General features: G+C 38.8%; 1 protein-coding gene across 1 annotated transcript in view; it reads right to left on the reverse strand.

The window, feature by feature from the left end:
* SYCP2L (synaptonemal complex protein 2 like) overlaps nucleotides 1-25,515 on the reverse strand; it is a 62,800-nt gene that overhangs the window by 11,029 nt on the left and 26,256 nt on the right. The window contains exons 15-25 of the mRNA XM_023757415.1: nucleotides 19,538-19,680; nucleotides 13,394-13,487; nucleotides 12,826-12,923; nucleotides 11,896-11,953; nucleotides 11,712-11,796; nucleotides 5,569-5,647; nucleotides 5,197-5,347; nucleotides 4,545-4,594; nucleotides 2,841-2,970; nucleotides 1,694-1,764; nucleotides 1,472-1,541 (exon numbers count right to left, since the gene is read on the reverse strand). Coding sequence (XP_023613183.1) covers nucleotides 1,472-1,541; nucleotides 1,694-1,764; nucleotides 2,841-2,970; nucleotides 4,545-4,594; nucleotides 5,197-5,347; nucleotides 5,569-5,647; nucleotides 11,712-11,796; nucleotides 11,896-11,953; nucleotides 12,826-12,923; nucleotides 13,394-13,487; nucleotides 19,538-19,680 — 1,029 coding nt within the window. The remainder of the gene's footprint in view (nucleotides 1-1,471; nucleotides 1,542-1,693; nucleotides 1,765-2,840; nucleotides 2,971-4,544; nucleotides 4,595-5,196; nucleotides 5,348-5,568; nucleotides 5,648-11,711; nucleotides 11,797-11,895; nucleotides 11,954-12,825; nucleotides 12,924-13,393; nucleotides 13,488-19,537; nucleotides 19,681-25,515) is intronic.

Consider the following 25,515-nt stretch of genomic DNA (forward strand, 5'->3'; position numbering starts at 1 on the left):
TCTATATATATAAAAGCCTAAGTGACTGTTACAACTGGCCAACCAAACGACCGGTTGACCAGTCATTCTGACGCACATGCTCAATGCAGGAGCTACCCTCTGGTGGTCAGTGTGCTCCCACAGCCAACCTCCCCCCATGGTCCCTCCCCCTGCCCAGCTGGCCCCAATGGGCCCCAATCGCCAGCCAGGCCAAGGGACCCCACCCATGCACAAATTCGTGCACCAGGCCTCTAGTATAGTCAATAATATTCTAATAACTTTTTATGGTGTCAGATGGGTGTGAGATTTATCAGGATGATCACTTAGTAAGTTATGTAATATCTAATCACTGAAGGTGTACACCTGAAACATGCATAATATAATAATGTATGTAAAATGTAATTAAAAAATAAAAATGATTTAATAAAAGGACATCTTATATCCTAGAACAGAATCTTGATAAAAGAGATAATTTATTCTAGTTACCTTATATTACTAATAAAGAAATAGAGGAATATCAAAAACTTTAGGGACCCAAATGCCTGCTACATAAGTTATAAATAGAAATTAATAAAGTTTAGCATTTTAAGATCTGCTAAAACTACTTTTTGGGAGGAATTGTAAATACACAAATTTTTAGAAATAGCACCACAGTAGGAAATACCAGTCATAGACTTCAAGATAACAAAAGGAAAATAATTTTGCTGTTATAATTATGCTAGAGAATAGTCAATGTTAAAATAATTATATACCAGGTATATAAATAAAATGATCAATGAATGATGAAGTTCATGGCTTGCTATAATAAAATCTTCATAAACTGAAAACTTCATTAAAGATCACATTCCCACTCTGCAGAACTTGGAAAAGAAAGAGCCCATATCCAGCTTTTCTGTAATAAAAAATTAAATTAAAGCATAAGAAATACTCTCAATTTTCAACTCTCAAATACTCTCAACTCCCAGAGGAGCCACTATCTCTTCTCTTTGCTCTTAGATTTACAAGAAATGTTCCCATAAAAAAAATAAAAAATAAAAAAAAAGCTAAAAGAGTTCATCACCAAGCTGAGAAGTTGTCAGTCGCATGCTTACTTGGTTCCATTATGTGCCTGACAATGTGGTAAGCTGCAGAATGATAAAGGTGAGAGAAACAAAACCCCTGTGGTAAATATTCATTTGTTTGAAAAGTATAGATGGATATTTTCTAGAGGGTTGCATTGTTTCAAGGGTAAATGATGTTTGAAAGAAAATAATTCAGCCCTAGCCAGGTGGTTCAGTTGGTTGGAGTATCTTCCCGGACACCAAAAGGTTCAATTCCCTCTCAGGGCACATACCTAGGTTGTGGGTTCAATCCCTAGTCAGGAGGCAATCGATCAATGTTTCTCTCTCACAACAATGTTTATCTGATGCAATTTGAATAATAGCACAGCCCCCCCAAATCTGATTAATTTTTCTTTGTCTAATTCTGCAAAAAGAGTTTAGTATTCTCTCACCTCTGTCTTCCAGGTTTTCCAGTTTATGTTTGAGGTTAGCACTTTTCATCAATGAGTCTTCGTTTACAGTCTTGAAAAAAAGGCAAACAGACCACAAATACATGTACATACTTGTTTCCAAATAAAACACAAATGATGTTACATTATCCTTTAAGAAGGAATAAGCCAGTACATTATGCAAATATAACATTAATTCTGGAAAACCCAATAATTAAATAGTACCTTAGATACATTCTGTTCTTCTGAGTGCTCCAGTGAAGAGACACTGCTCAGTGGGTGGGGGCTCTCAAGTTCTGAGTATTAGAGAGAACAATTTCAAGGGAATGAACACACTATGAAGCAACTTCAGGCGCTAACATTTCACTGTCCCTCTACATAGCAAATCTCACCATCAAAAACAATGGGACACAGTACTAACTGAAAGAAAGAAAACCCCAAACTTCGTATCTTTCATGGCAAGTATGGTTACTGGGTCAGCAGTTCACCTGAGAGGCCCTAAAATGCACTGTAGATAAAATGAATAGCCACTTCCTTCAATTAGATCAGCACTTTTAATAGATGTGATCTGGCCCCAAATTCATGGGCCAGGATTCTACTGCCTCAACACTGTGGTCCCTCTCCTTCTCTCTCTTAGTTCCACTCCCCTATCTCCTCTTAGTCTCTATTGCTAATTTTCCTCTCTCCTTGTTTCTTTTCCTTCCTTCTTTTCTGCCAGTGGCAGCCAAGCTGAAAGGTTGTCAGTTGCCTTTCTTGGTGGCATTATGTGCCTGGCAGTATGGTAAGTAAGCTGCAGAATGATAAAGGTGAGAGAAACAAAACCCCTACTCTTACAAGTTTAAAAGATGCAAATAGTTTCAATAAAATACAGTGGTGGTTAAGATAAACCCTATAGGTCAAGGGCTGGCAAACTCTGGCCCCTTATGCCGATTCTGCTGCCTGGTTTTATAAATAAAGTTTTATAAAATCACAGCTAATGCCCATTGACTTACATCTTACCTGTGGCTGATTTTGTGCTGCAACTGCAGAATTAAATAGTTGCAGCAGAAACTATAGGGGCCAAAAAGCAACAAATATTTATCACCCAGTTCTTTACCAAAAAAGTTTACCACTCCCTGCTAGCAAGTCATCATTTGAGTTTCTTATTTCTTTAAAAGAGAACAAAGCATTCATTTATACACAAGCTGATCTCAGCTGTTAAAGTAAAATTACAACTTAATCATCCTCTGTCTTTTGCCAATGAGAATATTAAAGAGGAGAACAGCATATTTTCACACTTTCTTTGACAGTAAAAGAAAAACATTTTATTTATTTCAAACTACCTTTCCCAAAATACAACTGTTTTCTATGTAAATCAACAGAAATCAGATACCTGTTTTCTGGGCAGAGGTTTCAGGAATTAAATGGGCAGAACTACCCTGAAATTTTGTTTCAGAAATTTTTGGATGTGTGGCGTCATTTTGCCTGGAGGCACCTTTCCATAATGGTGTTAAAAGTTTAGCCTAAAATATAGTACATTTTAGAAGTGTTAACATTCATAACCACTCAAGACAAGTCATCAAAAAGTTCTAAGGCATTTCCAATATCCTTTTTAAAAGTTTAAGTGTTGGATTTGCTCCATTTGAAATGCCAAGACTATAAGATCCCAGAGTTGGAACACATTAGGTCATACATCAATTGATAATTCTAAATAAAAAATAACTCAAAGTCAAAATGTGGTCCCAGCCCACGGCATCAGCAACACCTGGGAACCTGATGGAAATGCAAATTCTCAAGCCTCAACTACTCAATCAGAAACTCTGGGAACGAAACCCAGCAACCTGCATGTTAACAAACCCTCCTGGCCATCCTGATGACCGCTAAAGTTAACCACTGCTCCAAATCAGGTTTTGGTAAATAACATTTTATTTGAACACAACACACCCATTTGTTTCGGTTTTGTCCAGGGCAGCCTTCGTGTTACAATGGCAGAGTTGAATAGTTGCCACAGAAACCATATGGCCCACAGAGATGAAAATATTTACTCTCTGGCTGTTTGCAGAAAAAGTTTGCTGGCCCCTGCTCTAAATTATTCTCTTATACTCCAACACAGAGAAGTGGATTTTGAATACCACTATTTGTACAAAGACAGCAATGCCCTCCATAGACTTCTCATCACTTGCACAGCTTAAATTTATGGGTTCTCGGAGCTTTGACGTTTCTTTGGTGCTTATTTAAAACATAAGGTGTATTTACTAAACACTGTTCTCTAGGTCTATTTCTAACGGATAACTCATTGTTTCAGGTTGAATAAATATGCGGGTACTTACTCTGGCTCGCAGGTTTAATCTGCAAACGTTCTCTGCCATAGAGGACCGGAGAGGCCCTGAGATGCACTGTGGGCAGCACTCCCCTGGCTGAAGGAGGGAGGCGGGTGGGGGCAGACCTCTAGCTATGACTGGAGCACTAACCACATTGCTGTGGATGCCCTCAGAATCCCAGCAGCCAGGCCGGATGGTTCTCACTTAACAAGAAACAAAAGCCAACTCCTGAGAGAGGTAATTCAGCTAAAATTAGGCTTTGAATTGGTCTGGAGGACACTGGTGTTCCTACTCTTAACTACTTTTCTAAAAAACAAGGATAATTGAAGGAAATTAAGAAAGTTTGAGGGTTTATTCAATATTTACGTAACCCTGAAGGCATTTCAACCACTTGCAAAATAAAGGTTTAAATGTCTAAATCACTAAAAGCTTTGGAAGTAGCACATCAACGAACTGAACACTAAGGGAAAATTAAACCAAGAAGTTTATTTTTAAAAGTAAACTCAAAAGAGCACACATTTGCAGTAAATCAGAACAGCCCAGATGTTAAGCACTATTATAATCTTGCAGCAACATCTGGGAACAAGGAAGAAAGATCCTAAGTCTTTACCCAAGGTCATACTAAATGTTTAGAAGTCCTTGCAGTTTCTACTGACAGTGGATTACAACCACTGCTTTTTCTTTTTAAGAAATAAATACAGTTTAACCCTAAGCAGGTCTGCCCGTGCCGTGCTGATGCCACAGGGCACAAGGCAGCCCAGGTCAAATTGACTTACTTGGTCTTTATAACGGTCACTGGCAGGACTGGGAGGGAAAAGCGGCAAGACTGAAAGGAAAGGAAAAAGTGTACAGTGGATAAATTTACTTAGGACAAATATAAAAACTCATGTATCCCTCTCCCAATTATCCACGTCCAGGCGAGAAGCAACTCCTATTTCCTACAACTGGTTCAGATGTCTGTCTCTTAAGATCCCTTTCTAGTGATTCAACATTGTTCCTCACCAGCCGGCACGAAGTCTCAGCTCCAGATCATGTCCCTGAATGTGGTCCTGGGTCCTCCGTCTGTCCTTGGAGATTTACCTAACTTAGAACGCTCCCCCTTCTGCACACCTATTCTTTTTCCCAGGAGGAGCTCGGGCCCCACCCACCTCTTCCCTGAAGCTTTTCCTGAAGATTCCAGCTCATATCAGATTCCTCTTATCTGAACTCCCACTCCACTAATCTACAGCTTGGACTTAACGGTTATGGCCCCTTCCATGTTTCTGTACTGTTTCACACATGTACATTTTGCCTTTTCCATGTAATTGTAGCAGGAAAGGAGAATCCCAGGATTGCACATCTCTTTGGCACCCTCATCACATACTGAGAAATAAACACCTGCTGATTTACTTGAAAAATGACTCGAAAGAAGACATGCACCAAACTTACTGTTTAAGCTACTTCTGGTTCTTGTCTTTCTTCTACCAGGATATGGTTTTAGGGATTTCCTGTCTTTGTTAATGTCCCAAGATAGTACAGTAGCACTAGAACTTGAATCTTGATTACTCTCCGAGAAGAGGTGTCTCCTGTAATTGAACTTCTACAAACACAGATAGTAAATGCACCCTATTAAAGGGGTGTCAGTACCCACTATGTACAATTAAGCATATCACTATAAAGTTAGACAAAAGAGGAGTAACAAGGTCTCTTACATAATAAAAAGGCACTGAAGTAAGGAGGGGAAGAAGAAACAGATGATTTCATTAGTTCTCAGCCAAGCGGCTGTTGTAAAGGATGACAAAATCCTCTCTAGTCCGATACTTGCATCTGAAGAGATGCAAAGTAGCTGTTTAAAAGCTGGTGCACCTCAATATCGTGCCAACACTGTAACTTCAAAATACTACCAAAAACAACAAAAGAAAGTATAACAATGATTTTTTCAGAGACATGCCTGTCTACATTTTAGAGGAACCAAAATAAAAATAAGAGGGTCCTTTTCATTTAAACCTTAAAGCCTTTTGAAATTGAGCAGGCCCTGACTGGTGTGGCTCAGTAATTAGTGTGTCGTCCCATGCACTGAAGGATAACAGGTGTGATTCCGTGAGGCAATTGATCAATGTTTCTCTCTCACATCGATGTTTCCCTCTCCCTCTCTCTCCAATCAATAAAAAATAAATCCTTGAGTGGGGATTTTAAAAAAAGAAAGAAACTGAGCTTGAACTGTAAAGGTTAGAGATTTCAGGACAATTTAATCTGTTCTGGTGGATTACTCAACTCTATAATATATATACATACACATATACATACATATATACATATACATACACATACATACATACATACACACACACACACATATATATATATATATATATATATATATATATATTTAATTTTCTATTTTTGGATTCATTTTTAGAAATGCTGAAACAAAGAAACTTTAGCATGAAGTGTGTTTTGACTTTAATAAAGCACCTCTCTATTTGAGCCCTGTTTCCTGTGCCCTCCGGAGACCCGGTCCTGGTGCTGCCATGCCTCTCTCAACAGGGCTCCACCACTCAGCTCGTAACAGCTCGTTCCCATTTCAGGCCAGGGAGGAATCCCGGGAATCCCAAAGTGGTGATGGTACCTCTCATGCTCTTCTCAATCTAACACATGTCAGCTGGAGGATCCACCCTGTGCCTGAAATGGCAGAGCGTAGAAGCAGCTTAGGGTGGGAAGCAGCGTCACCCTTGTTTATGGTAACACAACCCATAACCTTTAAGGTGGGTGATGGTGAACAATCTATTTTCCAAATGAGTTTATTTTAAATGTTTAGCAGTTCACCTTTTTGTAGAGAAGCTCATGTGTGAAAGGCATTCTGCGAGCCAGGCCTATCTCCATCTTCCTTTTGTGAAAAAAAATAAAAAAGGTTGGCGGAACCCCTACATTCGTTCCAGAGTTGCCCAGCCAGTGTCTTGTAAAGGAGCAAGCATCACTTCACTGAATGCACCCAATTAAAAAAATCTCACTTTCTTTAGTTTTATAAAAGGGGCTTGAAGCCCTAGCCGGTTTGCTCAGTGGACAGAGCATCGGCCTGCAGACTGAAGGGTCCAGGGTTCAATTCCAGTCAAGGGCACATGCCCGGGTTGTGGGCTCGATGCCCAATAGGGGGTGTGCAGGAGGCAGCCAATCGATGATTCTCTCTCATCATTGATGTTTCTATCTTTCTCCCTCTCCCTCTCCCTCTCCCTCTCTGAAATCAATTTTTTAAAAATTTGTGTGTGTGTGTGTGTGTGTGTGTGTGTGTGTGTGTGTATACATATATACATATACATAACTTTCAGGGGCTGAAAGTTATTTTAAAAAGTGCAAGTACCAAGAGCAGCTGTTTTTCAAGTTGGCTCATATCAGGAGGGGGCTTTGAAACAAATCCCAATGCCTGCGTTCTCCCCTGGACCAACTAAGTCAGAACCTTCAGGCTGCGGTTTTGTATCAGCTCCCCTGATGATTCCAACCAGAAGATGGGCAGTGGAAAGTGAGAGCCATTGCTAAAAGCAAGCCAGGAAGAGCCTTAACTCATTTGTTTGAAGCTCATGATCTCAAGGTTGTAGAAAATTTCATTTAATATTCATTATAGAGATTTTTTTTAAATGCTCTGACTACAGATTTAGAGCACTGACCACCCCAAAGTGGGAGACAAGCTGGAGAGGTGTAAGTTGGTGCCCAGAGAAACAAAACCATGCCACTGACTCAGAGCAAAACATTTTTCACTTCATTACCACGTCTGCTTCCATTCAGGATAAATCTCAAGTGTCAGTAGGTCTTGAACCCTTCTCTTCTACTTATCTTTTCTTTAAAAGCAAGAACAGGCTTTAGCCTCAAAGCCTGATACAAGTAAAAGTACAGTTTGATATGATAACTGTTATTTCTATTGTGTTTATTTGGGGCCTTATTATTTGTTACAACTCATGCTAATTTTCCATTTGGAAGTGAAATAATTCCCTTTAAAATAAGTTTAAGATCAATTTAATGGAGAAAAATAGAGATAAAGAGCAGAGCCATAACGGATTTTGAAGATGGTATGCAAATAACTAAAATTTGGGAAGTAATGCCTGCAAACAAGAAAAGTTACTTCGTTACCGACATCCTTCTTTCTTGCTTTCTGGCACCCTTGAAAGTAGATTCTTTCCTAAAACAAAATATATCAAATCAGTGGAACTGTACAACCATCACCTCCTCCTTCCCTCCCTTCACAGCCCTAACTATTTTCCCCTTCATATACCCTTTGTCTGATGTGAGCCCCGTGCATGGGAAGCACCATAACCTGTGCAGAACTTAACTTGCAATCCATTTCCATAGATCCTCTGCCTGACAACAACTAGTTATTTAAAACAAAACAAACCTTTGTGGAGCCCTTCTCTGTCAGGCATACAAAGAGGAAGGCAGGGTAGGACCCGCAGATAAGCAGCCAGGTTTGGCAAAACTGCAGAGCAGTGCTTCCTGTCTGGCTCTGCTTTAGAATCCCCTCAGGTGCTAAAAAGATAGCTTTCGTCATGGCCAGTGTGGGTCAGTGGTTAGAGCGTTGGTTCATGGACCAAAGGGTCTTGGGTTCAACTCCCAGTCCAGGACACGTACCTGGGTTAGAGGTTCGATCCCTGGCCCTGGTTGGGGTGCATGTGAGAGGCAACCAAGCAATGTGTCTCTCCTACATTGACGTCTCTCTCTCTCTCTCTCTTTCATCTTATCTCCCTTCCTCCCTCCCTCCTTATCTCCCTCCCTCCCTCCCTCCCTCCCTCCATCCATCCATACCTTCCTCCCTCCCTTCCACTCTCTCTAAAAAAAAAAAAAATCAATTGAAAAAATATTCTCAGGTGAGGATTAACAACAATAAAATCTAAGTGTTGTTGATGATGTGGAAAAATTGGGACCCTTGCATAATTCATGGGAATGTAAAATGGTGTAGTTGCTATAGAAAACAGTATGGAATTTCTTCAAACAAATTAAAAGTAGAACTATTATACGATCTAGCAATCCCATATATCCAATGGAATTGAAATCAGGATATTGAAGAAATGTCTTCACTCTCATGTTCACTGCAGCATTATTTACAACTAGAGGCCTGATGCACGAAATTCATGCACGGGAGGGGGAGGTCCCTCAGCTCGGCCTGCACCCTCTCCAATCGGGAACCACCAGCTCCTAACCGCTCACCTGCCTGCCTGCCTGATTGCCCCTACCACCTCTGCCTGCCTGCCTGATTGCCCCTAACTGCCTCTGCCTGCCAGCATAGTCACCCCTAATTGCCCTCTCCTGTCAGCCTGGTCGCCCCCAATTGCCCTCCCCTGCTGACCTGGTCACTCCTAACTGCCTCTGCCTTGGCCCTCGCCACCATGGCTTTGTCCGGAAGGACATCCAGATGGATGTCCGGAATATGTCCAGTCTAATTAGCATATTACCCTTTTATTAGTATAGATAGCCAAGATACAGAAACAATCTAAATGTCCATAGATGAATGAATGAATAAACAAAATGTGATACATACATACAATGGAATACTCATCAGCCTTAAAAAAGAAGCAAATTCTGCAATGTGCAACAACATGGATGAACTTCAATGACATTATGCTAAGTGAAATAAGCCAGTCACAGGACAAATACTGCACAATTCCACTTACACAAGGTATCTAAAAGAGTCAAACTCACCCCTGGATGGTTGGCTCAGTTGGTTGGAGCATAATCCCATACACCAAAAGGTTGTGGGTTTGATTTCTGGTCAGGGCACATACCTAGGTTGCAAGTTTGATGCCCAGCTGGGGTGTGTACGGGAGGCAACTGATCTGTTTCTCTCTCACATCAATGTTTCTCTTTCTCCAACCCCCTTTTCCCTCTCTCTCTAAAATCAACAAAACATATCCTTGGGTGAGGAAATGAATGAATGAATGAATGAATGAGTCAAACGCACAGAAAGGGCGAATAGGATGGTGATTTCCAGGGGCTGAAGGGAGGAGGAAATGCAAACTTGCTATTCAACAAGTATAGTTTCAATTACACAAGATAAATGAGTCCTAGAAATTGGTTGTATAATAATGTGCCTACAGTTAACAATATTGTTTGGGCACATACAATTTTATTAAGAGGGCAAAGCTCATGTTAAGTGTTCTTATCACAATAAAAAAAGGGCCAATGAACCCCCATTTCCAGGCAATCATTGATCTTTCTGTTTCTAGAGATTAGTTTGCATTTTCTAGTATTTTATGTAAATGGAATCATACAATACATACTCTTTTTTTGTCTGGCTTCTTTGACTTGGTATTGTGTGGAGAGTCATTCATGTTGTCTATATCAATAGTTAATTTATTTTTATTTCTGAGTACTATTCCACTGTATGTATATAACAAAATTTGTTTATCCATTCATCTATTGATGGACATTTGGGTTGTTTCTAGTTTGGGTCTGTTACAAATAAAGGAAATGCAAATTAAAGCCACATGAAATACCACTTAACTTCCATTGCAATGGCAAGATAAGGAAGACATTACCAACTACTGGCAAGAATGTCTAGCACAGCCGTGGGCAAACTACGGCCCGCGGGCTGGATCCGGCCCGTTTGAAATGAATAAAACTAAAAAAAAAAAAAGACTGTACCCTTTTATGTAATCATGCTTACTTTGAATTTATATCAGTTCACACAAACACTCCATCCATGCTTTTGTTCCGGCCCTCCGGTCCAGTTTAAGAACCCATTGTGGCCCTCGAGTCAAAAAGTTTGCCCACCCCTGGTCTAGCATCTAGAACTCTCAAAAGTTGTTGATGGGAATGTAAAATGATGCAACCACTTTGGAAAGCAATTTGACAGTATTTTTTTTAAAAAAATTAACATACACCAACAATGATCCAACCATTCCACTCCATCCCAAGAGAAAAGAAAACATGTGTCCCTGCAAAGACTTATACATGAATCCTAAGGACTTTACTTATAACAACAAAAAGCTGGAAACAACTCAACTGTCAATCAACAGGTGAATGGATAAACAGCTTGCAGTGTATCCACCCATACAATGGAACACTACTGGGCAATATAGAAGAATGAACAGCTGATACATACAACATGAATGAATCTCAAAATAATTACACACAAAAAAGAAGCTAGAAAAATAGCTCCTTGATTCCATTTCTATATGATTTTTAAAACGGCAAACTTATCTGTCACAGAAAATAGATCAGTGATTGCAGCGGGGGTGGGAGGGGTATAAAGAAGGGCAGGAGGGAGGGAGTTCAAAGGGGCAGGAAGAAATTCTTGGTGAAGATTGGTCATTATCTGCTTGTGGTCATGGTTCCTGGGTATAGACATATGTCAAAACTCATTAAATTATACACTTAACATATGTACAGTTTAATTCATTTTAATTATGTCTCAAACCATAAAAAAATCACTTGTCTTATGATCTGTTCTTCAGAGGCCTATATGGAAAAGTGGCCAATTAATTAATGCCAATTATATATATTTTCTGATTGGGGATATTCAATGTTTTGCTGCAGAAAAATACATCACAAAAGAAAGCACTGGGGGTATAATAGTAGAGACCTATAGGTCAGGAGAACATTCCACCTCTGCTCTAATCCTACAGAAAACTGCACACAGCGCTCTCTCCTTCTGTGGGGCGTGGCCAGGTCCAGGAAAGAGGGATAACCTGTGGTCAGCAAACTGCGGCTCACGAGCCACATGCGGCTCTTTGGCCCCTTGAGTGTGGCTCTTCCTAAGCCTTAGGAGTACCCTAATTAAGTTAATAACAATGTACCTACCTATATAGTTTAAGTTTAAAAAATTTGGCTCTCAAAAGAAATTTCAATCGTTGTACTGTTGATATTTGGCTCTGTTGACTAATGAGTTTGCCAACCACAGACCTAGACTGTTGACTTGTGCATTAACTAGTCACATTAACAGCAATCTACATAATTGGTTAGTTTTGAAAATCATTTACCTGGATTTATCTTTTAATTTAGGAACCAGGATTTTTCCTGATTGCTCTTGTAAATCTGAAGAATACTCATGTTTTGAAGGAACTTCTAATGGGAATTAAAAACAAAAACAAAAGTTTCTCAATTAAATATTTAAATATAAAATACCATTCAAGACTTATTTATGATAGATTAAAAAAATCTGACCTTGCTGTATATCACCCAGTTTCAATTTTTCAGGTGAACTATCAGCTATCTTTGTTTGCTGCAGAAAAAAAATATGTGTTTAATTATGGTGTCTTTGAAGCCCTCTTTTATCATTCTTTTGGAGCCACCTCCAAAGAAAAGCATTTCCATTGAATACTAAGATACAAGGCTCTTTATTTATTAGAGTTGGCTATTCTAATAAATTGATATTCATTCTCAGGCGAAAATTTGCCACTATCAAAGACAATCACAGCATTCCAAAGTTACTAAGGGAAACATCAAAGGAAGACTTACAAAAACTGTCTTTAATAGCATCAAAATTGTTGGGATAAATGCATAACCTGCCAAGGAGACCGACTATCTAAAGGAGTAATCTTTGGTGTGTTTGTTTTTATAAAACCATTACAATGTCATCGCACTTCTGTATGACGTGTCCAGATAATCAAATGTAAGCCAAGGAGAAGGGGCAGAATACCTATCCGTGCTAAGCAGTGTGTTAGGTGCTGTACACACATTCTGTTTTTGATCGCAGAGATCCACACTGAGAACCAGCTATCACCTCTGTTTTAGAGATGGGAATCTTCAGGCTCAGTGATGTTAGGAAATTTGCCCAAGTTGCCACAGGTAGTAAGTAAAAAACAGGTATATCCCCGAAGATTAGTCTCCTTTCCCTACATCTCAGTCACCAGATCCCAAATGAGGGAATGAGGCAGAGCCCGCCAAGTCACTCATTCCATGAGAGAGCCAAGTTGAGAGAAAGGAGAGATCACATAATCATGACAGGCAAAAATAATCTAAAGGAGGGGATGGTCAAACCAGAGACAGAAGGTTGGCCTGGAGAAAATGGACTACAAGCCAGGAGAGTGCTTCCACCTGTTGGCATCCTAGTGGACACAGTTCAGAATCTTGTCCCCCGCACCCCATACTCACAGAAAGCTCAGACTGGTCGTTTAAGGGGATAGTTATTAGGCAGTAGTCAACTTCGGCAGGCGTTAACGCTGCCAGCTTGGTGGATTCTTCTGCCTGGTCTATCACATTAAGAAAAGAGCATATAAAGGTGATCACAATATCCACTCACGACAGTGGGCATTCTCTCCAAGTGCTCTTCATGGAACCCTCAGTATAGGGACATACCATATTTTGGTAAGAGCTGGTAAATCTACGGGGCTATAGAAAGCAGCCTGGGGCTGTAACTCATAAGGGGTACGTGATGTGTGGGGGGTCAGCTTTGTAGGTAGATGCTCCTGTACACCCTGTCTCCTGCTGCCTGCCACCCACATCATGTTTTCTCCTTTATTTCCAACTGACCCAGAAGAGAGACTGTATCAGGTGGGCAAAATGATTCAAGGCTCTTAGCAGTTTTCTTTCTCCAAAGGCACAATAATACATTCATTACTCTTATATGATCATAGGTTTTCAGTGACCTCTTCCAAGTAAGGTTTTATCATTATGTTTATAGGGTATTCAGAGAACGAAAATTTGTTATTTCCCAATATACCTGTCTCTCTTTTGTGGTTGATAGGACTCTCAGGTTCTTCCTTTACAAACTTATCAAGAAGTTGTGAGGAGATTTTTATCTGGTCAAACAATATCTGAAATGCAAGCCAAAAGCCACATGACTTTTAAAACCAGTAATCTTTTTTTTTTTAATTTAAGGAAAATTTAAAGCTCAGAAATAGCAGATAAAATATTAGAAGCTGGTCATTTTGAAGGATCATTTCACTGTTTCCAGAGTCTCTGCCTACCTCCTCCTTTCAGAACCAGCTCTGGTTGACCACTTTCCCGCTCTCAGTCACTCCTACTCTGAAGTTGTATCAGCCTTTGCTTCCTCTGTCCCAAGTCTGACCCCTTGAGCTTTACTCAGGGACTGAAGCTCTCAGGATGAGTCTGCTGAGTCCCCACTGCAGGCTCTCATCATCCCCCCCCCTTCCTCACAGGGTCTTGTGATCGAGGAACTGTGGCTTAGTAGTGTGCAAAGCCCAATTTTCTCCCAAAATATTTTATTCATTTTGTGAAATGTGGAAATACATATAATTCTGATGTTTTTCATGAATGAAGGCAAACCTACAGTGTCAGGCCAACTCATATGAAGTATGATGGAGGAGGTGTTTTTTTATTAATTAATTGATTCTACTTTTATTTCTCATCTTCAGCCATGAAATGGTCTTCTCATAGGTAAGTCTTTGGAAACTATATTTGCAGAGCACTTTAGCATGTATAGAATGATTCTATATACAACTCAAAGCCAAAAAGAAACCAGCCTAACACATACTCCCTCAGGTCTCTGACATTTTAATTCCACCCCTACTGACCATACCATAGTGTTTTGTATCTTCTTGCCACAAATTTCTTTGCCCTGCCTACTGTCTATGACAGAGAAAGGCTCCTTGTTCTTGTGGATAAATAGGAAATATTATACTCAGCAAGACAGAGACCACAGCAGTCTACACAAGGCTCATCTCATTTCCACAATGTAAGACCAGTAGATAGAACTGCTGAAAAACTTCCAAAAAGACCCTATTCCTAGTGATTCCCCTCATCCTCAAGGAGCTCAGTGATAAGAAAGTGCCAAGAAGTCCACAGCAAGTATCCTCAGAATTTCTGGAAGAATATGGTTAAGGAGGTGTTATCCTAGAAAAATTTTCAACTGTTCAAAATAAATAAAATTAAAGCTTTTTGAGACACAAAGAAGCTTTGTGTCCTATGTAGTTAAGACAATGATAACTGAAAAGGAAGAATTGGGATTAGAACTCACAACTATTATGATCTGCAAAAGATCAATCCTTCTGCTTAATCAAATATTCACATCAAAACTCAACAAGGAGTTCTGGTTCAAGATGGCAATGTAGGAAGATCCTAAACTCACCCCCTCCCACAGAAACACTGATCTTCAGCTACACATAGTGCAATTTCCTCTGGGGAAAAAAACCTAGCTGAATGATTCCCATAGATTAGGTGAACAAGAAAAACCCACACTGAAGCAGGCAGGAGATGTTGAGACACAATCTCACCATACACCCTACCACTTGGCAACCCACAATCAGGAAGGAACTCAAAACCCCAATTTCTCCTTGAAAAAGAGAAGAAACTCTGGTACCCCAACTTTTAAGACCTGCATCTGAGAGACAAGCGCCCCCCCCACCCCAAGTATCTAGCTTTGAAAGCCAACAGGACTAAAGTCCATGAGACCTATAGGCTGTAACAAACTGAGACATAGTTCTTAAAGCGCTTGCACATGCAGGCTCACCTTCCCCAGGGCCCAGCATGGAGGCAACCCGTGAAAAAAACACAAATTTTCTATGAAAGAAACTTATTTGTTTATATTAAAACATCAGACTGAGGGGCAGGCATCTAATTTAACATGCATCTAGGGGCCTACTGAAATATTCTCCAGGGTCAGAAGCCAAAATGCACCATCTTTCCACTCTAGAGTCCCTTTCTCCAGCTTGCCAATGTCTCCTGGAAAGGAGCTTGTACTCTCATCTAGTGCCCTGATTTTTGCAGCTGCCATGCAGGGGACACCTCTAAATTCCCTGGCTCTAGTGGATAGTGGGGCTTACACTCACAGTCCCACAGGGGTGGAGCCACTGAAGAGAGAGTTCTTAACCAGCTACCAACCCAGGACACAGCAGCGACACAAAAGACTGAGATGTCCAGTCCTTCTGTGAAAGAGGCCTATTGCTTATCTTCATAGCTGCTGCCTGAGAGGCAGGTTTCTAATTAAACACACACCTTAGGGCCAACTATACATAAACCTCTCCAGGAACTTAGAGGGCAGATGCTATCTTCATACTCTCCCTCCACCTGCCCCAGAGCACCAGGATCTCCCAGAGGGCAGCTTGTACATGCATCTGGTGCCTCAGGTTTGGAGGTTGCCACTCAGGGTATGCCACTGGATTGCCTGGTTCTGATGGCTAGCAGGGTTTGCATTCCTGTGTCCCATAGGACTATAACAACTGGGGAGACCATCCCTAGAGCACAGCACATTCCGCAGACTAAAGTATACCCCCAGTCTTTCTTTGAAAAAGGCCTATTTGCTTTCCTGAAGCACTGACAAGAGAGGCAGATTTTCTGGATAGGCACATGTATAGAGGCTACTGAGGTACTCTCTAAAACAGAGGCCCAGAGATGCTACCTTCGCACTCTTTCTCTGCTTCACTACAGATCATCAGTATCTGCCAGAAAGGAGATTGTGCCACCACTTAGCACCCCAATTTTTGTGGCTGCTACCCAGGGGACACCTCTAGATCACCTGGCTCTAGTGGATAGTGGGGCTTACACTCACAGTCCCACAGGGGTGGGGGATATATATATATATATATATATATATATATATATATATATATATATATTTGCATACTTAAAAAGCTGCTGATTGATGGTCTGTTTTCCAATCAGCCTAAATCTAGGTGTTGATTGAAATCTTCCCCTTTGGGATACAGACGACTCTTGACACAACCTCAAATACTAGGAGCCACTGAAAATAAAAAAGGCTGCTTGGGCAACCACAGGATTGAGAGACAACTAAAAGCTAGGGCAAGGTTGAGCAACAAGGCTAATCTCCTCATGAGGCCACTCCTTCAGATTGGGAGAGGTGGCTGTTTGATCTAATGCATAGAAACCAACACAGAGAGTTAAGGAAAATGAAGAAACAAAGGAATATGTTCCAAATGAAAACAAAATACACCTTAGAAGAAGACCTTAATGAAAAGAAAGTAAGTGATTTACCCGATAAGCAGTTCAAAATAATGGTCATAAGAATGCTCACCAAATGTGGGAGAATAATGGAGGAACATAGTGAGACCTTAAAAAAAGACGTAAAAAATATAAGGAAGTACCAATTAGAACTCACAGACCTTAATACAGTAACTAAACTGAAAAATACAATACAGAGGTCCAACAGCAGATTAGATGAAACAGAAGAAAGGATCAGTGAACAGGGCAAGGCAGTCGAACTCACCCAACCAGAGCAGCAAAAAGAAAAAGAATGAAAAAAGTGAGGATAGTGTAAGGGACTTACGGAGCAAAATCAAGCAGACAGACATTCATATTACAGGGGTTCCAGAAGGAGAAGAAAGAGAGAAAGGGATAGAAACTTTATCTGAAGAAATAATGACTAAAAACTTCTCTAACCTGGAGTAGGAAATAGACATCCAGATTCAGAAAACCAAAGAGGTTAAAAAGAAAAGAGAGAGAGAAAGAGGGAGAGGGGGAGAGAGAGAGAGCGAGAGAGAGAAAGAGAGACCATGACACATTATAACTAAAGTGTCAAAAATTAAAGACAAAAAGAGAATCATAAAAGCAGCAAGAGAAAAATAATTTGTTACATAAAAGAGAACCTCTCTAAGACTCAGTTTTCTCAATTAAACTTTGCAGGCCAAGGGTGTGTGGCACAATATATTAAAAGTGCTGAAAAACAAAAATTTCCAACCAAGAATACCCTACTGACAATGCTATCATTCAGAATTGGAGATAAAGTGTTCCAGACAAGCTAAAGGAGTTCATCATTATTAAAACATCTTTACAAGAAATGTCAAAGGGACTATCTGAGCTTAAATGAAAGGGTGCTAATTAGTAACAGGAAAATATACAGCCCAGCTGGCTCAGTGGTTAAAGCATCAACCTATGAACTAGGAAGTCACGGTTCAATCCCTGGTCAGGGCATATGCTTGAGTTGAGAACTCAATCCCCGGTGTGGGACATGCAGGAGGCAGCTGATCAATGATTCTCTCATCATTGATGTTTCTATCTCTCTCTTTCCCTCTCCCTTTCTCTCTGAAATCAATAAAAATATTTTTTTAAAAATGGTGGTGGGTTCAATTCCTGGCCAGGGCACATACCCTGGTTGCAAGTTTGATCCCCAGTCAGGGTGTGTGGGAGGCAACTGATCGATGTTTCTCTCTCACATCGATGTTTCTCTCTCTCTCTCTCTCTACCTTCTTCTCTCTAAAATCAATTGTAAAAATATATAAAACTATTATTGATAAAAGTAAATATATAGTAAAATTCAGAATAATCTAATATTATAATTATTTATAAAGTTAATATGAAAGCTAAAAGACAAAAGTAGTAAAAATAACTATAATACTTCATTAAGGGAACACAAAATAAAAAGTTGTAAATTTTAACATCAAAAAAATAAAATGTGGGGAAAAGAGTAAAAATGCAGAGCATTAGAATATAATCAAACTTAAATTATTATTAACTTAAAAATAGGCTGTTATAAGTTGTTTTATATAAGCCTCATGGTAACAAAGCAAAAACGTATAGTAGACACAAAAAGGAAAAGGGAAACTAAGCATAATACTACAGAAAATCATCAAATCACACAGGAATAGAGCAAGAGAAGAAAGGCACAGAGGGTGTACAAAACAGCCAGAAAGCAATTTACAAAATGGCAATCAGTATGTACCTATCGATAACTTTAAATATAAATGAATTCAATTCTCCAATCGAAAGACATAAAGTGGCTGAATAGATTAAGAAAGAGAAAGAGATCCATCTATATGAGCACACATAGACTGACAGTGAAGGAATGGAAAAAAAATATTCCATGCAAATGGAAACCAAACAAAAGCTGGGGTAGCTATACTTATATCAGACAAAATAGATTTTAAAACAAAGACTATCATAAGAGACAAAGAAGGTCATTATATAATGATAAAGGGATCAATCCTACAACACAATGTAATATTTAAAAATATTTATGCACCTAACATAGGAACCTACCTATATAAAACAAATATTAACAAACCTAAAGGAGAAATAGACAAAAACTACATATTTGAAAATTACTAAGAAAGTAAATTAAAAGTTCTCCTCACAAGAAAAAAAAATCTTTATGGCAACGGCTGTTAACTAGACTTGTTGTGGTCATTTTGCTATATATTCAAATGCTGATCATTATGTTGTACACCTGAAACTAATACAGTCATGCACCACTATGATGGGGATGTGTTCTGAGAAATACATTATTAGGTGATGTCTTTGTTATGCGAACATCATCGAGTGCACTTACACAAACCTAGATGGTATAGCCTACTACACACCTATGCTATATTATAGAGCCTATTGCTCTTAGGCTACAATCCTGTATAGCATGTTACTGTATAAAACAACATGAGATTAAAACAAACACAACATGAAATGATTCAAGCAAAAGACACAATAAGCCTCAGATGTATGAGGCTGCTGCCAATGTAACACAGCATACTGTTTTATAGCAAACTTTTTTCTTAACAAAGAGAAAGAATACTCTATGACAAAAAATATATAGTATAGTAAATTTATAAATCAATAATATTGTTGATTATTATCGTTACCAAGGATTATGTGCTACGCTTTTATGCAACTGGCTGTAGGTTTGTTTACATCAACATCATTACAAATGCATTGCACTATGATGATGTTATGAGTGCTATGCTGTCACTAGGTGATAGGAATTTTTCAACTCCATTATAATCTTATGGGACCACCTTCATCTATGTAGTCTGTCACTAACTGAAAAATTATTATGCAACACATGACTGTATAATATTATGTCAATTATATTTCAATTTTTAAAAAACCAACATGGAAATTTAAGAGACATGAAAACATATTAAAACACAGTCAAATAATTAAAGAGAATTAAACCTGCCACCTGTTTGTCTTCTCCTAAAGCTTTAACAGAAGCTTGTGATATGTTGAATTGCAAATCAAAATGAATTTCTACTTTCCTCACTTCCTTGTTTCCAATATTAATAGGCTTCAAGTAAATGATGAACATCTTTTTCTTTTCAGTTTCTAGCAAAAAATAAAATATACCAATGTATATCAACACATTGAAAGTTTGTATTTTATAATTTTAAATAAGTACACTGAGATATTTGTCAATAGTCCAGTTTTTTCTGCAATGAGTAGTTGAAAAGAAATAATATTTTTAGAAGTTACATAAACCAAAACTCAACCCCCTACATCTGTGGTCGGCAAACTGCAGCTCGAGAGCCACATGTGGCTCTTTGGCCCCTTGAGTGTGGCTCTTCCTAAGCCTTAGGAGTACCCTAATTTAGTTAATAACAATGTACCTACCTATATAGTTTAAGTTTAAAAAATTTGGCTCTCAAAAGAAATTTCAATCGTTGTACTGTTGATATTTGGCTCTGTTGACTAATGAATTTGCCGACCACTGCCCTATATCATCTCTGATATTCTTTCTTAATATGAACAATGATTTTGTTTGTTACAATCACGTTAGAAAAATTTAAATACTGATTTTGTTTCTCCCTCACCCCCATGTTTTTCTTTTCCTTAAGGATTCTAGTTCTAGGATCCATTTTCTTTAGTCAAAATTTCACAGTTAAAAACAAACAAACCTGAGAAACTAACCTATAGGCAAAAGAGTTGTTCACTTTTTTAAATTGTTGTTCACTTCATTAAATTATAGAACTTTTACTCACAGATGCATTTAAATGGAGGTTAAATGGATAATATTTTCTTCCTGCTACCCCCAAATTACACTCAACATTAAAGCTGTTTATAGCTTGCCACCAGCATTATTCTGGTAGGCTTGTCAGTGTTAAATCTGTCTGTGGTTTTTTGTTTTTTTTTTATTTTAAAGTCTAATTTTAGGATAGATTAATTCAGATGTGTACCAGTGTGCATTTTACAAAATGTTCTTCATTAAAAAAGTTTGTTTGTAAATTATCCATTGTTTTTGAGTATGCCCAGTTGATGCGATAAAATTTTCATTGTCATATAAAACCTTGGTGATCAAACACAGATATTGTGAAGCTTTGTGAATTTTAAAAGTGCAAAATAAAGCAACCAAGTTTAAATAATTTTTAAAAAGTTACTTAGTTATTTTTATTAGATTCACGTGTGTGTTTATAGACACACAAATGAAGTGGTTAATCTGACAGAAATAGAAAGTAACTAATATTAGCAGCATAGCAATGGAGATGTCCTTATCTACTGAAACCATTTTTCAAAGAGCATTCTGTGAATACAAAGCTATCATATGCAACAGGTATTTAACTTCCCAATATTAAGCACAACATTCATTCTCATTCTCTCTCCCAGATCCCACTTATTTCTAAAATTCAAATTCAATGTCACTGTTTGCAATGTGCAAAGTGGAATAATCTACCTTCCTTTCAATAGCCTCCACTTAAACAGGAGAAATGGAAACATCATAGAGACAGGCCTGTTTCTTAGACAACAGTCTCCATGAGGGGCCCCTTCCAGGACACTAGCCCTTTACTGACAAATAGTAATTGATTTAGAACAGAAAATAGCTTAGACCAGCGATTTTCAAATGGTGTGCTGCAAGAATTTTTAAAACATGCAATACCTGACTATTCAGTCAGAGGTACTGACTTATTTTCCCTTAGATCGTCAAATAAAAAAATGACAACAGCCAACACAACAACAGCTGTCCAGTGTAAATGCCCTGTCTTTTATGTAGATCATATAAAAGAGTTGCATCTTATTGGTCACCTAGAATAATAAGGTTGCATCCAACTGGTTAATTCTTGGCACCAAAAATCCTTATATACAAATATAGGCACCTGATTTTTTTAAAAATCACTTTGGAACAAAAATTATAGGTAATTGCTATGAGTTTTTTTATTAATCAGTCAAAATTATACCTATTTTTTATTGAATCAACAAAAAATATCATGTATTTTTGTGTATGCTGCAGAATTTTAGTAATTAGTTTAGTTCATTTCCATGAAATGAAAAAAGGTTGAAAATTACTGGCTAATAATTCAAGGAGAGTCCAAGAATAAGCCACAGTAAGTACATGCTGAGTTGGAAGCAGCAGGAGAGAAAAGAGGAAAGTCTATGAAAGAATAGGCAAAGCTAACAGTCACAAATTGATGAGGACAGAAAGAGGAAAAAAGAATGAGACACACCTAGGTCTAGATTTATGGATACTGAGTACTTATAATATGGCTAGTACAAATCGAAGTGCACCATAAGCATAAAATACACATCAGTTTGTGAAGACTTAGTACAAAAAAAAAAAAAGAGAGAGAAAGTAAAATATCTCATCAATTTTTCATATTAATTACATATTTAAATGTTAATATTTTGGATATATTGGGTTAAATGTATATTAAAATAACTTCTCAATGTGGCTATGTGAAAATTTAATATGAAATATGTGGCTCATACTGTGTTTCTATAGGACAATGTTGGCATAGAGACAACCTCAGCAATCCCCCCCAAACACCAATCTTACTGGACATCTAGTCACCACAGGAAAAGTCTATGAAACACTGCAACAAAAGTAATTCAAACTATATCTAAAAATATAAACAGCTATTTGGGATGTAGAGCTCAATGCAAACATACAAGGGCATTAAGGTTCAGAAGAAATTATCTCAGGGCTGCACCAAGCACTCAACATACTACTAAAACATTGCCAACTGCTTAGCAAGAAGTTGCATATAAAACTAAGGTGTTGCTTGGAGAGTTTGCTAAACAATCTTTAGTTTCCTTGGCTATAAAAATAGAAAATAGCCCTAGCTGGTTTGGCTCAGTGGATAGAGCACCAGCCTTCGGGCTGAAGGTCCCGAGTTCGGTTCTGGTCAAGAGCACATGCCCAAGTTGTGGGCTCAATCCCCAGTGGGGGGTGAGGGAAGGGAATGCAGGAGGCAGCCCATCAATGATTCTCTCTTATCACTGATGTTTCTATGAAACTCTCTCTCCCTCTCCCTTCCTCTTTGAAATCAATAAAAATATATTTTTAAAAAGTAAAAATAGAAAATAATACCTACCTCCTTCAAACACTGTGAGGCACTTTGTAAATTATGGAGTCTCACGGAAATATGATATATTAGTGAAGTATAGAATATTAACTTGGCAAGTTAGTTCCCGAAAACCATTACAGTAGCAAGGTTTGGAGTTCAGGAACTTAAACTAAGAAAGACAATGTTAGGGCTACCACAGTCAGAAAATCCATGGAAGTCCTTCCAAAATAATGACTTAGAGTAAATATCAACAATATTTTATATATCTGAAATTAATAGTAATAGGTAATGACAACATAAATTAAGTTATTCTTAATTTATATTTATGATTATACTTAATTCACATTTCTAGTAAGTTATTTATAAACCCCTTCTGTTTCCTACAGGTAGGTGATACTGCCGACTAATGTATCCTATCTTTCCAATTCTGTGATTGTGTAACTCTAGCTCTTCTCATCTGTGACACAATAAGAACTATATATTTGGCCTCTACCCAGACTCCTGACACAGGGCTCCTAAAAATCTTTGTAATTCGCTAGAAGCATCTTTTCTTCTAATATTTGGTCTTTGATCCCTATTCCTAACACAAGAGCTAAGACCCTTAGAATCCCTGGAGTGAAGAGTGTCTTTTGTATGCTAATGAGGTGACTGGTCTCTCCTAGAGAGCAGCAGGATGGTGACCAGTCCCAGAAAGATTAAGTCACCATTTGAGGGTTGGAACTTTTAGACCCCACTCCTCAACCTCCAGGGAGGGGAAAGGGGCCAGAGATAAAGTTAATAATCTATCGTGCCTTTGTGATAAAGCCTCCATAAAAATTCCTAAAGTAGGGGATAATGAGCTTTCAGGTTAACACCTCCTTGGATCAGGAGGGTAGAGCAACCCAATTTCTCAGGGACAGGAGCTCCTATACTCAGGATACTTCTGAATCTCGCCCTATGTACCTCTTTACCTGGTTCTTCATCTGTATGCTTGATTGTATTCTTTATAATAAACTTGTAATTTAAATAAGTGTTTCCCTGAGTTCTGTGAGCCAACATAGCAAATTATCAAACCTGAGGAGGTTGTGAGAACCCACGATTTGTAGCAAATTGGTCAGAAGTTGACAGGTGGCCATCTGGTGTGCCAGCATAGTAAGAAGCTAGGGAAATCCCTGGGCAAGTGGAATGGGGAAACTGAGACAACAAAATTAAACAAGACCAAACACTTTGGGCAGCTTGCAGCCAGCTTCTGAACTGCAAGATCTTATCTTCCCCAACTAAGGACACTTGAGAGCAATTCCTTAACCAGAGAATACAGAGCTTGAATCACCCTGGCCTGGGAAAACAGAGGACACAGACCCAATTAATGCCATTTGTGCCAGCTAAACCCAAGGACAGATGAAGTCTTGGAGACAAATAACAAAAATCCAAAAGCATTTGGATGGTATTACTTGAGGGGGGAATGTCAGGCAGGATAAAATAGCTGTCAGGGCAGGAGGAGGGGAAGGGATGAAAAGGGGGAGTTTATCTCACCCACTGAACAAAGAAGTCAGCCCTCTTGGGACTTGCGAAGACAACATGGCCAGATGTTCTCATAAATTCTGGGGAAAGCTGCACCAATGTAAAAGGGGGACCTTGAAATCTAGTCTTTCTGACAGGAGAACCTTGAAACCTATGGAGGGGAAAGTATAAAACCCTTGAACCCCCACCAAGTGGGGCACTCAGACTAGCTGAGTTGCCTGCTTGTGCCTTATACCATGTGTATTCTTTTTTTGTTGTTGTCTCACCCCTGGATATTTTGCCATTGATTTTCAGAGAGTGGAAGAGAGAGAGAAAGACAGAGAGAAACATCAATGTGAGAGAAACACATCAATTAGTTGCCTCCTGCACATACCCCAACCAGGGCCCAGGCCAGGGAGGAGCTCGCAACCAAGGTACATGCCCTTGACTGGAATTGAACCCGGGACCCTTTGGTCTGCAGGCCGACGTTCTATCCACTGAGCCAAACCAGCTAGGGCTGCCAAGTGTATTCTTAATAAATCTCCTTGCTTTATTTCAATACTGCTTTCTGTCACTCATCTGAATTCTTTCTTGTGAGTGTAATAAAAACTGAGGAGGAGAGAGCCACCTTTTACTCGGATGGCTCTCTGGTAATACTGGGACTTATGATTAGTAGGGGAAATCTTATGGGACTGAGCCCTCAAGGTGTGAGGTCTGTACTAACTCCAAGTAGGTAGCATCAGAATTGCTTAATGTGAGGGGAAAAAAACTATATATTTGGTGTCAGAAGTGTTATGAGTGTGCAGTTTTCCATACTTTCTCTGTTCTTCTAACTCCAGGCTCCTCAGATGTCAAGTTATATACCTGTAATTCAAAAATCTAGGCTCCCTTCTCTTCATCTTTCACTTCTTTCTCCCAAGGCTTCACTGGGAAAGTCTCTCCTCCTCTTCTGCCATTTGCTTTACTGCCTCGTCTATCCTTGTCCTAAAATTTCCCTTTTTTCCTAATAGTATCCAACAGGAGAAAGTAAAAATCCCTGCATATTAGAAGAAATTCTCACAAGCACTGAAAAGAACTAATACAGAACTGTGAAACATTTTGAAATGGACCAAAAAGTTTCTGGGTGCCTCTCTCAAATCCCTTTTGGGTTATCTGAGCTTTTCATTGTCTTTGAGCTATCCTACAAATCTGTGAGTTGTGGAAAACTGATCATAATAATAATGATAATGATTCTTGTCTCTAGACATTCAAATTAATTTTATCTGTGGAATAATTTGCCTAGTCTTAAATCTCTTTGTATGTTCATTTCAGCATTGCTTACATATGTATGATTTTAAATTCTCCTTTGAACTGGCTATTACATCATCATTGATTTCCTCATTAATTCATGAATTAAATAAAATCT

Source organism: Myotis lucifugus, unplaced genomic scaffold, assembly GCF_000147115.1.
Source record: "Myotis lucifugus unplaced genomic scaffold, Myoluc2.0 scaffold_107, whole genome shotgun sequence".
In the NCBI taxonomy this organism is placed as follows: Eukaryota; Metazoa; Chordata; class Mammalia; order Chiroptera; family Vespertilionidae; genus Myotis; species Myotis lucifugus.